Genomic DNA, 12818 nt, shown 5'->3' with positions numbered 1-12818 from the left:
TTAATGGACTGAAAAAAAAAAAGCAGCAATGCAAAGGTGAAGATTATCCCGTTCTTTTCGTTCTGTACAATTTACTGGTTTAGCGTTTGCTTTACAGCAATATTTCCTGAGGAGGTAGCTGCGGTGGCACAATATTTGGGACTGGATCCATCGAGCCGACCGAACTGGGATTGGATTGTTACTCTGCTCGGTCCTTTTGTGGCACATATTGCCTTACTGAATTCGTTTGCTTCTTTGATATTTATTATAAATATCCAAAATAGTGAAATCTTTTGTTTCGTATTGTGAACACTGCTTTTTTCCTAGTGAATAAGTGGCACATATTTATTACAGAATAGTTTTAGATAGTTTTTTGATAGATATAAATATATACATGTAGGTTTAAACACAAACAAGGGAAGAAATAGTACATTGCAAACTTTCCGGCTGTACATATATATAGACAATACATACATGGAGTCTCACTGACATAATCATCATACATATACTCCACACATCTAATGGGAGCCGATCTACCAGAAGCATAAATAATTAACACATGTGTACATGAATATACTTGTATACCAACATTACAAGCAGCCGGGCGTACGTACGTATACGATCGAACAAGTGTACGTATATACCAGTATATATGTACGATCGATCACTTGCTAAAGTCGATGCTGCCGACGGAGAGGACGTTGTCCCCGGAGGTGGGGTGCGCCGCCGGCACGTCGCCGGCCACCGAGCTGCCCTGCTGCCACACGTGGTTGAACTTGGTCCCCTTCCCGGCCGGCAGCGCCACCGTCGCGTACACCACCACCTCCTTCGCCTTGCCGTTCTCCTCCGCCGACACGCCGGAGACGGGGAGGGCCAGGTCCTTGGCCGCCGCGGGCGCCATGGACGGCGCGTAGCTGCCGAGCACCGTCGGGTACGCGACGAGGCTGCCGTTGGAGTGGCGGAACGCCACCACGGCCTGGGTGCCCACCATCCCGCTGCCGCTCGGGTTGATCCCCCACGCCACCCACCCCTTGCCGCCCGCCGGCTGCGGCGCGCGGAACGCGACGGCGACGGTGCTGGCCGCCGCCGTGTAGTTGTAGTGCAGCGTGGCGCCCAGGCGCGGCAGGGCGGCGCACGAGCCGTACTGCTGGTTGCTGGAGAAGGTGTAGCTCGCGCACGACGACGACGACTGCGCGGTGCACGGGGAGAAGGAGAAGGAGCTCGCCATGGCCGCGACCAGGAGGAGGAGGGAGATCACGACGCGGCGAGAAGCAGCCATCTCTTCTCCTTTTACCTACGTTAATTAGAACTCGGAATTAATTTGATTGTGTATTAGTGTGTGTTGCATTGGTGTGTACTGATACTGAAGGTGTGAGCTGCTTTAAGTAGGGTTCTAAAAGGGATCAGGGTTTGGTGAGGAAGAGGAGAGTTGCTTGGAAATGCCCAATAATTATGGATTAATTAATTACTAGCTAGGCAACACCATCCGTACAAGTAGAGTTGGCAGGTTTGATAAACTCCCTCCGTCCCATAATATAAGAGATTTTGAGTTTTTGCTTGTAATGTTTGACTACTCATCTTATTTAAATTTTTTTTGCAAATATAAAAAATAAAAGTCATGCTTAAAGTACTTTGGATAATAAAGCAAGTCACAAAGAAAATAAATAATAATTCTAAATTTTTTTAATAAGACAAATGGTCTAACAGTATAATTAAAAACTCAAAATCCCTTATATTATGAGACGGAGGGAGTATGTTCTAGCCTGTGGCCAGTTTAAGGGGTTACGTTGGTGATCGACAATATAAGCCTCCAGAAAATTAGTTGGGACAGACACGAAGTTCGGTGGCTTTTTCTGCAGATCAGTTTATATCCTGATGCTACGTGCTATAATGATATCATGCAAGATGTGCTGCATGCAATGCAAACCTTGATGATCTATATGGTAGATCACCTAATTAAGTAACATGGATATATAACACTACTAAAAAAAACCTTGATGATGTCTACTCGTGCAAATCCCATTTAGCTGGTGTGGTAGGTGTGTACCACGACTTATATTGGTGGCACTGCGCTAATTATCGGACTTCCTGAAACTTTCTTACCAATCGGTCGATCATCTAAAATTCGAACGTCGTAAACAAGCCAGTAAGCTTAATATATCTATCTGCATGTACTTCTGAAGTGTTAACTAATTAACACGATTTTTTATTTTGGATTATTTTCCTTCTTTTTCCCATGTAAAAAAAACTTTCATATGTGTGTTTTATTGGGATCCCATTTACATATACCAATTTATATATTGTACGACAAAATAAAATATACTATCTAAGTAGTTTCAATATTTTCTAAGTTAAACTTATTTAGGTTTGACTAAATTTACAAAAAAAATATAGCAATATTTTTAACACAAAACAAATAAACTATTTAAATATGTTCTATGTTAGACGTAATACAATTAATTTAGTGTTACAAATGTTGTTATATTTTTCAATAAACTTTATCAAACCTAAGTTTGAAAAAAAATGAAAACAACTTATAATATGAATAAATGGAGGGAGTATTTTCAAATGTGCTCTTAAGTGACTTTACATAGAAACTGAATAGCAAACTCGACGAGGAAAGGACAACAGGAATATTGCTTATTATTCTAGCATTTCCCACATTCATATTGATGTTAATGAATCTAGACATATATATCTATGTAGATTCATTAACATCAATATGAATGTGGGAAATGCTAGAATGACTTACATTGTGAAACGGAGGGAGTACTATTTGCCATTAATGAACAATCAGCATATCAATCGCCAGTTCTAAGAAAAACTGCCAAAGTAGCACATTTGCTACTTGGATGTCTCTAAACACATGTATTCAACCAACAGAAATAGAACTAAGGGAACACATACTACAACAGAATAACCATGTGGAGACGCTTCATTTTCTTGTTAGAGACATCTTAGACCGTCTCTAATGAGGCGTAGAGTCATTTTCATTTTATTGAGATGCTTTACTAAAGCATCTCTACAGAAAATAAGACGCTGAAACGTCGTCTCAACATCCATAGAGACGTTTTTACAGAGGAGCTCTGAGCATGTATATATTTACAACGCTAGCTCTATGCGTCTCTTTGTTTGTCTTTACAATAACTGAGACACTTTTATATTTCTTTTTATTAATTATACTAATATAGTAATAGGTTTCACTTTCACTTAGATAATATTCACACCGGAACAAGATCATCACATCATTGTCATAGACATACCAAATGCCACCAAACAGTATTGCCTCCAATTAAAGAAAGGAAATTATATTAAGAGTAGTCGTTAACAACTCATCCACAGTTACATAAAAGGAGACCATCTCCTTAAAATAATGATCTACCTTCAAGCTGATACAGGAGTTTTCTCTAGTGATTCAAACACACACTTACTTAAAAAATTCCCTAGCCGTCAAAGTACTCAAGTGTTGATGCTTATCGTAGGAAAATAAATTATTGGTACATATATAATTCATATAGGAGTAAATAAATATCATGATGAGGCTATTGTGACTATACATGTTGGAGGTCTGAATTTTCATGTGGTTGGTCAAGTTGAAGCCTCATCTTATCAAGTGGTCTAAAGACAAATGGATAAAGATGAACATGTTACAATTGGAGCGATTATCCAAAACTCTCATTATAATTTCCGCAACAAGAGATTCTTGGTGGTAGTTGCAGTTCAGTCAAGCTTCTATCAAACATGTCAATGACCTCACTCATCGAAGGTCTGTCCATAGGTGCAGATTGTATGCACCAAAACCCTATTATCACTAACTTGTGTGCAACCTCTGATGTGGAATTGCTACCGTCGATGCCTCCACTAGGAACACCACAAAACTGATTCAGGTTGTCATACAACCATTCAGGGAAATACTTGCTTCCACTCTCTGTGCTCGCATTGATGTTTTCCCTTTCTCCAACCATATGAAGAATCAGCATCCCATAGCTATATACATCAGACTTGGTGGTCACTGCTCCACGGTGCCCCCAAAACACCTCAGGTGCCATGTAGCCAATTGTTCCCCTTGCACAACCAATAGAGATTTTGCTCTCTTTTGGCTTACATAGTTTCGCTAATCCGAAATCCGATATTTTTGGGCAGAAGTCTTGGTCCAGTAAGATGTTTTGGGGTTTTATGTCAAGATATACAACACGATGATTACACCAATGGTGGAGGTAATCAAGGCCTTGTGCAACTCCAACCAAAATATCATATAGCTTCTCCCAGCTTATAAGGAACTTCTCTTGTTGCATGGTGTCATTTCCACCAACTGTGAATTTATCAAGAGAACCATTTGGCATATACTCATAGATGAGAGCTCTTTTTGATCCATGCTGGCAAAGTCCTAATAGAGTAACAACATTGATATGTGATGTTCTGCCAATGCTGGACACCTCATTAATGAAGTCTTCCCCATCATTGTTGGAGTCTTCCAGTATCTTAACTGCTATTGTGCTACCATCAGATAGACTGCCTTTGTAAACAGTGCCATATCCACCCTTACCAAGGGTGTGAGTAAAAGATTTAGTCATCTTTCGAACTTCAGAATAAGTGTAACTTTTAAGTTGTGATCGTAGGAGTGAATGAAGTCTTGGTGCGGTTGTTGATCTTTGCCAGGGGAGCAAGCACTTATGTTTCTTGTAAACTAGGAAGACTGCAAGGACTAATACGCTTATCCCCAATAAACTTGATGTAGAAGCTATTATGTCTGAAAAGGAATTAGAGCCACAAGGCATGAAAAAACTACACATATTTTCATAAAATCTTGGGAGATATTAATAGGTATTAGTACCTTGTAATTAATGAACACAAGCTAAAAACATATTGTAAATAAGGTCCATAACAAAGCACAAAAAATATTTTTTTCAAAGAGGTATAAATATCTCCACAGTTATGTCATGAGGAACCTTAAGCATAGAAAGATCATATTTTTATATTGTAGATTGAATTGTAGGTTACCACAAGACCTACATGATCAAAGTTTAGGTTGATAAAATAAAGTCCAATCTAAACAAGACCTCACTGCATGATAACCAGTTCAAATGTTAAAACAACCAAAACAAATGGCTAGGCTGGTACTTAATTTATTAACATTCATGCATGTTGCTTTGTTGGCATCTGCGTATGCTTGCATATGATTTGTTTTTCCCATGATTCAGAATTTAGGTGAGATTTTGAATTTACCTTATATATAACTGGGTTAATAATTATTCATATGTAAAGAAGTTTCTTGCTCTACAGTTCAAAATTGTTCTTAACTACAAACCGTGGTAAATTAGAATTTAACATCAACAATGATTAAAGAAGCAAAGAACAAATTAAAGGGTTGGGATGAATGATCCTTACATGTTTTTATCCTCTTCTTTTTTGATTCTGAAACAAGTGGAGAACCTGTTGAAGAGACTGATCCATCTGCTGAAAAATTACAAGCAATTTGTAATGTTTCTTTCATTCTGGTTTAGTATTGACTATTTACTAATCTAATATCTATTGTATAAATGATACCCGTCCTTCCCGTTCACTAATCCTGTTGTATTACTTGCTACAAACACATAACATATGTTAGTTAATTTAACCACACACCCTTAATTAATGACATTCATACGTTCTGTTTGTTGGCATCCATATATATGCTTGCATATGGGTTGTTCCCGTGATACAGGATTTACGTGACATATATTTTAATTTACCTTATATAACAGGGTTAGTGATACTACATACAAAATATTGATCTGCATGGACTACAAAGTGACACAAGTACATTAGGTCAGTATTTTGGTTAGTATTGATTATTTCAAATTTCCAAATGAACAATTTCAAAGAAACTTTCAATTTCTTATTTTATTGTGTTCAACTTTTAATTAGTATAACTAATTTAAAAAGCAAAAATTCCATAACAGTATCATATTGATGTATCAAGACAAAACTGCCTAACTTTATTGGGATCGAAGTTATTCCCTCAAACTCAAACAAATGACAATTAGAATATGTGGAGTTAAACAACATGGTCTTAAGTCAATAATGAACGCATAAATATTAAGATTTTATATTCAAAAAACGAATTTTCACGGAGAGAAAACTTTGTGCATGCATGCCCTTGAATTTTTTTTCCCTATATCTGCTTCATACCCCTAAGTTTCTGTAACATCCTAAAAATCCCTACTAATAAAAATCACTAAAATTTCAAACTTTTTAAAACTTTTGCATCATGCTGGTGTTATTCGTCTCTTTGTTGCAAAATATATTGTTTAAATCAAATAAGATGAGAAAACAAACTATGTTGATATGGAAGGACAAATACTAAAACCTAGAATATAGGGAAAATAAGAAACATATGTTGGAAATATAAACTTAATTATTAATATGGGGTGCAGTAAATCACAGGATTAGAAGTGTTGAAATATAGGTAAATTCCCTAGAGAAATGTGGGGATTGAATCATCTGAAAACTACCCACGCAAATAACCAAAGGAAGGCCCTAATTGTGATTTTTCTCGGGTTGCTACTGTTCATTGCGCGCCAGGTGTTCGATCTGTGCCTAACCGACCGAACGCCCGACGCCGCCCTCTCCAACCGGTGCCTTGCCGCGCGCCTGCCTTCCAGACCCGTGCGCCGCATTAGGCGTGCCCGTGCGCCTCACCGCGTCGCGCCACGCCGCGTGGGCCCGCGGCCGACCGAGCCGCCAAAAGCCCGCGCCAAAGCTGCGCCGCCACGGGTGCCCGCGTCATCCCGTCCCCTCGAGCGTCGCCCTCGGGATGGAGTGATAACGGCCGCCACGACGACCCCGCGTCACCCTAGGGCATAGCCTTACGCCCCCTATCGCGGCTGTTACCACTGCCCATCGCCGTCGCTCTTGTCGCCATCGCATCCCCGTCGCGTCTCCATCTTGTCGCCCCCGGTTGAGACCGATGGGTAATGCGGTGCCCTTTTTCCTAGCTAGCGAGACCTCTCCTGTATACTACGCGTAGGCAATCATGCCGCGCTTGTACATTGAACCAGAACCTGGGTGAGATCGAACCAAAGCCGAGTCATCGATTATCCTTATCCATTAAGAAATCGCCCTTCCTCTCGCTGTTATAAGCTCACTCCTACCCCGTCCTCATCCAAAATCAACCCCTCATTCGCTTCCCCTTTTCCCAGAGTTCTTGCTCCATCTCAGAGAAACAAAATCGCGCCGCCGCCGGGTGTCGAACACCTGGTGGGCGGGGGTTGCACCGCCGCCGCAGGGCCTCTCGGCCGGTGTGGGTGGCGGGGTGTGTTGAGGAGGTGTCCGCGTTGCTGTTGCTGCTGTTGGAGGGAGCCGGGAGCCGCTACGCGAGGGAGGACGAGCGTCGAACACCTGCGACCGTCGCCGACCGCCGTCTGCCCCTATTTCGACCGCACCGCGCCACGCGCCGTCTAACTTCGCCGTTCCGTCACTCCGTGGTAAGCCCTCACGCCTGTAGTAGCGCCTGGACACCTAGAAGCCAGCGGCCCCCTCGATTTGGGGTGCACGCCGCCGTAGCCATGCCGACTCCGGCCGCCACCGCGCCATGGTTGAGCTCGCCGTGGAGAGACCTCGTTCCAATGCAGCATAGGCTAGGTTATTGCTTTTCTGCACTCCCTATGAACCCTTGATGGTTAAATCATAGCCGGTTGCACTCGAATCGATCTCCATTGCGCCGCCGGCGTTCCCATGATCTCGGCACCACCACGCGCTGTCGCGCCGCGCGTCGGGGGGGTCGCCGTGCCTCGCCGCCGCCGCCGGAGGGTCTCCGGTGGTGTGCCGCCACTTGCCCCACCGTGCGCCGAGCCGTTCCGGCTCGGGCCGTTGCACCGTCGCGCGCCGCTTCTCGGCTCAGCCGCGAGCGGAAGGAAGAAGACGACAGGGAAAAAGAAAAAGAACGAGAGAGAGAGAAACCATGTGGGACCCACATAGTAGTTAGCGCACGTTAATCCTCTCCCTAATGATGTTTAGCCGAGTCTATGACGCGTGGGTCCGGTTGATTAGAAAATCTAACTAAAGTCAATATTATGTTTGCTGTCAATGACAAGCGGGACCCACCGGTGATTAAAAGGAGCGGATTACCCTTAATTAAAAGTGCCGGCCCCACCTGTCAATGACACAGCGTGATTTCCATTAGAAAATAAAACCGAGAAAAGAAATAGGAAGATGGCCCACGTGCCAGCCTCTGTGGTTTATGGATTGCAGATCGGAATAAAAACAAATGAATTAGGAACAGTAACTTTTCACAATTTCTCGAATTAACTCAAATTTGAATCTTTAAACTAGCATAACTCACTCATTTTAACTCGGAATTGAATGAAACTTGAACCTAAATTCATCTAAAATCAAGATCTATCTGATAGTATCATTTTCTCAAATTTATTTGCACTGTTTGAATTTTTGGTGAATTTATTTGAATGCTAATTAAATTCAAATCCGATCTTTCGCACGTAAATTAGATTCCGAGGGAATTGTTGAGTCGATTGAGGAGCAGGGACAGCAAGACTGCGATCAAGGCAAGTCATCACTAATCTTTGAGCATGTTGAACCTATTGCGAAAATTATGTTGATTTAAATAAAATTGCATGCTATATATATGAATATGAATGTCCTACTTGTTATATATGCCATGCCTTGATATTGATTATCTGTATGACCATTGTAAACCCTGCTATCGTGTGTACTTAGTCAATATTGAACAAATGCTTAGTCATGCTAATTAGAATCATGCATTCTCATATTTATCAAGTGCTAAATGCTTGGGCAACTACCTTAGGGAAGGTAGTTGAGATGCGGCATGTGGAGACATGAGCGCCACATTGCCATGACAAGGATGACATGAATTGTGAAAGGAGAAATAAAATTAAACACTGTTTTCGACTGGGACGGCTGGGGTACTTGGGTGGTGTCCGGAAAAGGCTAGTGCTGTCCCTGGTCAGTTAAGGACCGAGCCATGAAGCTAAGTATGAAACGACCCCCGTACAACCGTACTTCTCGTATGGGTATAGACCTAGCGGAGTAAATAGCCGAGCGGAGGCAGTATCCCTACATAGTGGTTTTCTTGATGGGTGTGAGGCAGGGCCTACGGTGGGGCAGCCATTGGTAGGACCGCGAGGGGCGGGTGCCTACAGTGGTGTCGCCATCGGTAGGACTGCCATGTGTAAACCTAAACTTAACTATAACTTAATGCATGTGTGAGTCTTCCCTTCTCATTCGTGGCAAGTCTCATTCATTGGGACGTAGGCTCATGTGTTGGGCAAGTCGCAGAGTATGGGTAAAGTGTACATCCACTACAGTGTGAGTAAACCAAATCTATTCGAATAGCCGTGCTCGCGGATATTGAGCACCGGGACATGTATTACACTTGGCTAGACTCTAAACTCTTAAAATGATGGGTGGGATATGCATGATGATTTTTCGACTGCTGGATCAACTTCTCGAGAAGCGAGAAGGGGTAGACCCCAGAAAACTATGACGACCAGTGGCGGGAAGCTATCCTTGGGATCACAATGGATGGTGGACAGAACCGTCGCTGTTTAATGAACTATGGAGATAAAATTTGATCAGTTTAGGCTAGGTCTTAGACTTGTGAAAAGAATTGCAAAATTGGCTTTATGCAAATAAACCATTAACCGTTCATTGTATATCCTCTATCATATGCATCGTTGTTGTGGTGGCTTGCTGAGTACGGTTGGTACTCACTCTTGCTATTACAAAATTTAATCAGTGGATGGCAATGAAGTCGAGGAGGATCCCTATGCTTATCTTCAGGAGGATGCGGAGGACGACGGCGCTCCGTAGGTCTTAGTTACGGTCGTTGCCGGTGGCAATGGTGTCGCCGCTGCCTTGATTCCACTGCTTATCTATCTATGCTTTTGGGATGTATTCCAGACCGTTTGGTCCTATGTTCTAAGACTGCCTGCGGGCCTATGATGTAATAATTCGCGCTAGACAATCTTTGTATGCGCACTTGATATTTCAGCAATGTAATCGTGAGTACTAGACTACTTGATCCAGGGAAATGGTACTATTAACACGAGTGATTCCTATTATAAAAACGGGGGTCTACAGTTTCACTTCTTCCTTTTTCGGCCCTATATGCCCATTCCATAGTTGTCCAATATCCCACCATGATATGTTCTCTAAAGACCATATTGCCGCTGGTTCATAACACTGAGTGCAAAACTACCTACTCCAAACCAAAATGTATGTTTGAAAAAAATTGAAATTATGAAAAACTAAAATATTTTAACAATGAAAATAGAAAATAAATTTGTACTATTGAGAAAATTTAAATCAAATTTGAATTAATCCAAATTGAGTACAAACAACAGATTATGCAAACCAAAAGATTTGGTATTGAAACTTTCAAAAAATAATTGCTTTTCAACAACATCGGCTGAAATAATATGAATGTTTATATTTTGCGATTTTCAGTTTGTCAATTTGGATAAATCAAATTTGAATTAATCCAAATTGAGTACAAACAACAGATTATGCAAACCAAAAGATTTGGTATTGAAACTTTTAAAAAATAATTGCTTTTCAACAACATCGGCTGAAATAATATGAATGTTTATATTTTGCGATTTTCAGTTTGTCAATTTGGATAATTTTGCCTCACTAATAAAAAAATCCATATAGTTGAAACAGTTTCCCTTTTTGTGGTTTTGATTTATAAAAGGAGGAGGATCTATTACACTTTTGATTTATAAAAGGAGGAGGATCTATTAGTTAGTGTAATAAGTAAAGGGTAATATAGTTATTTCAATAAAAATTAAGACCCATTCCTGGAAGAGCTAACATAATGGGCATGTGAGACATTAAAAAAAACTGAAAGGTCTTGTAAAAAAAAAAACCTCTGAAAGGCATATAAGAGATGAAGCAAAACTCAAGGGTATGCAAGCCAAAACTCAGATGCAGATGATAAGTTTTTAACTATAAATGCACATAATTGCTTAATTATTGTTCACAACATGATTTAAATCTAGGTAGACAGGTTATATACATAAATTTTGTTATCCCATTATGACCTATTAAATTAGTTATCACCGACGGACCGTATTGATCCATTACAGATGACAATTTTCTATAGTAGTGCCACCGAAGGTCCTTCCCTAGTTGGAAGGAAAGATCGTACCTAGTAATATATATCCTACCTTACCAGAAACTCAGCTATACCTGACGGCTAACATTTATAATATGTTTGTATTCAGCCGTCAAGGCTACAGAAAAAATTCTTGGCATATGGATTTGTTTTTTCCTGACGGTTTTGGACTGTCGGGGCTGTTTCTGGTAGTGCTAGTTCGATAGAACAAAATTTTAAGCTCACACATGTAAAAGTAGTTGCTTAAATGAAAGACATGTTTTGGCATGTGACTTTTCAGCAACATTGCTATTCTTATTCCTTAACTGCTGAAAAGTCACACTTTTACTCTTATTTTCAATGATATTAATTAAAGCCTCGTAATTTACTAGATTTGATAGAAAAGTACTTGCGGCAGTATATACCTGTGCTTGAGTTGAACGACCAAGAGAGGAGCTGGTGCGACTCGACAAGGTCTCCGGTGGCCGCCGAGAACCCCACGGCCGCGTCCTGCGGCAAGCCGGCGGCTCTCAGGTCCACCGCCGCCTCGACGCTGTAGCTCATCCCGTCGAGCGTGCGGAGGGTGACCGCCATCCTCGCCGCGGCGGCGTCGTAACTGTTGAGTTGTGATCCAAATTTATTTGCACACATGTAAAGATTAACTTCGGACGAAGCGAAGCAGAGACCCGTCGCCGGAGGCTTGGGCCGGAGCGAAGCGTAGGCTGAAGTGGATTGGGTCGTTTCCTAACAGTACCTGACCTCGGCCCGCATGACGCCGGCGAGGAGGCTCAACGTCGGCATCGCGGTGGTGTTCTTGGACGTGACGGTGTTGACGTCGATGCCGACGTGATCGACGGTGCCCTCGGGGTCCCACATCGGGTTGCTGAAGGTGTCGAACTCGACGCCGACGGTCCGCGGCGAGCCGTAGGGGCCGAAGTAGTTGTTGGACAGAAGCCCGAAGAACGCGCCGTCCGAGTGCGGCGGCAGGTTGTCGCGGGGAAGCCCGACGAAGAAGGCCATGCCGTCCGCCGGCTGGTTCGTGGAGTTGCGGCCGATGGCGAAGGAGAAGGCGGTGGTGAAGCTGGTGGTGGTCGTCCTCCCGCCGCCGACGTCGTCGTCCCAGAGCCGCACGAGCTGCCGGTGCGCCACGCGCCCGGCTCTCCAGACGCCCAGGTTCGTGAGGTTGATCCGGTCGCCGGCGTGGGCCGCGTCTCCCATGAACACCAAGTTCTTCGCGGCGTCCGCGGAGAAATCGTAGTCAAAGGAGAGCGCCGCGGCGCGTAGGGTGGTGGTGCAGCAGAAGAGGAGGAGGAGGTGTAGCTGTGAGCTTCGGTGATTGCCGGCCATGGCCATAGCCGATCGGAGCCGAGCTGCCGTGGCGTTGGCTTGCTTTGCGGCTTTGCTGCTGTTATTATCATGGGAATAATTTCCCGCGTCTTGGGGGAAAAAGAATTTGTGGCAAATGGAATTACACCAGCCTGTACGTGTCGTATAGCGATTGACTAATGGGACGATTGACAAATAGAATTTCGCTGTGCCGGCCTGGTCACGGTCACGCATATATATTGTTACATATTGGTACAATGACGTGTTGTCATTTTTGTTCGTTATTATAACTACACTCGTTTTATCACGGGTCGTCAGAGTAGACTCATAGTCAGATATTTGTTAACTATAATTGTCGATTTTACGTGTTAATTTATCTGCCAAGAAAAATCGGTGGTTG

General features: G+C 42.8%; 2 protein-coding genes across 3 annotated transcripts; both read right to left on the bottom strand.

The window, feature by feature from the left end:
* Positions 1-380: 380 nt before the first annotated feature.
* LOC127782736 (cytochrome b561 and DOMON domain-containing protein At5g47530-like) lies at positions 381-1347 on the bottom strand. The gene has a single exon (XM_052310004.1). The coding sequence runs from the start codon at positions 1256-1258 to the stop codon at positions 644-646; it is 615 nt and encodes a 204-aa protein (XP_052165964.1). The 5' UTR covers positions 1259-1347; the 3' UTR covers positions 381-643.
* Positions 1348-3254: 1907 nt separating this feature from the next.
* Positions 3255-12543, bottom strand: LOC127783289 (LEAF RUST 10 DISEASE-RESISTANCE LOCUS RECEPTOR-LIKE PROTEIN KINASE-like 2.1). 2 transcript variants are annotated; one of them, XM_052310531.1, is made up of 4 exons: positions 11847-12543; positions 11518-11708; positions 5368-5436; positions 3255-4729 (listed from the first exon to the last, which is right to left on the bottom strand). In XM_052310531.1, the coding sequence occupies exons 1-4, from the start codon at positions 12443-12445 to the stop codon at positions 3642-3644; spliced, it is 1947 nt and encodes a 648-aa protein (XP_052166491.1). In that variant the 5' UTR covers positions 12446-12543; the 3' UTR covers positions 3255-3641. The 2 variants fall into 2 exon arrangements, with proteins under 2 accessions (XP_052166491.1, XP_052166492.1); XM_052310532.1 differs by having other exon boundaries at positions 5368-5433.
* Positions 12544-12818: the final 275 nt, after the last annotated feature.

Source organism: Oryza glaberrima, chromosome 8, assembly GCF_000147395.1.
Source record: "Oryza glaberrima chromosome 8, OglaRS2, whole genome shotgun sequence".
In the NCBI taxonomy this organism is placed as follows: Eukaryota; Viridiplantae; Streptophyta; class Magnoliopsida; order Poales; family Poaceae; genus Oryza; species Oryza glaberrima.
Note: the sequence above shows the minus strand (reverse complement) of the source record. Positions and strands in the feature narration are given on the sequence as shown.

What these genes read in the sequence shown, in the direction of transcription:
- LOC127783289 (XM_052310531.1), bottom strand. Translation starts at nt 12,445, where the DNA reads ATGGCCATGGCCGGCAATCACCGAAGCTCACAGCTACACCTCCTCCTC. An exon ending in GTCATGCGGGCCGAGGTCAG is followed by an intron (nt 11,709 to 11,846) that starts GTACTGTTAGGA and finishes ACAACTCAACAG; the next exon opens with TTACGACGCCGCCGCGGCGA. An exon ending in GTCGTTCAACTCAAGCACAG is followed by an intron (nt 5,437 to 11,517) that starts GTATATACTGCC and finishes GTAATTTTTCAG; the next exon opens with CAGATGGATCAGTCTCTTCA.
- LOC127782736 (XM_052310004.1), bottom strand. Translation starts at nt 1,258, where the DNA reads ATGGCTGCTTCTCGCCGCGTCGTGATCTCCCTCCTCCTCCTGGTCGCG.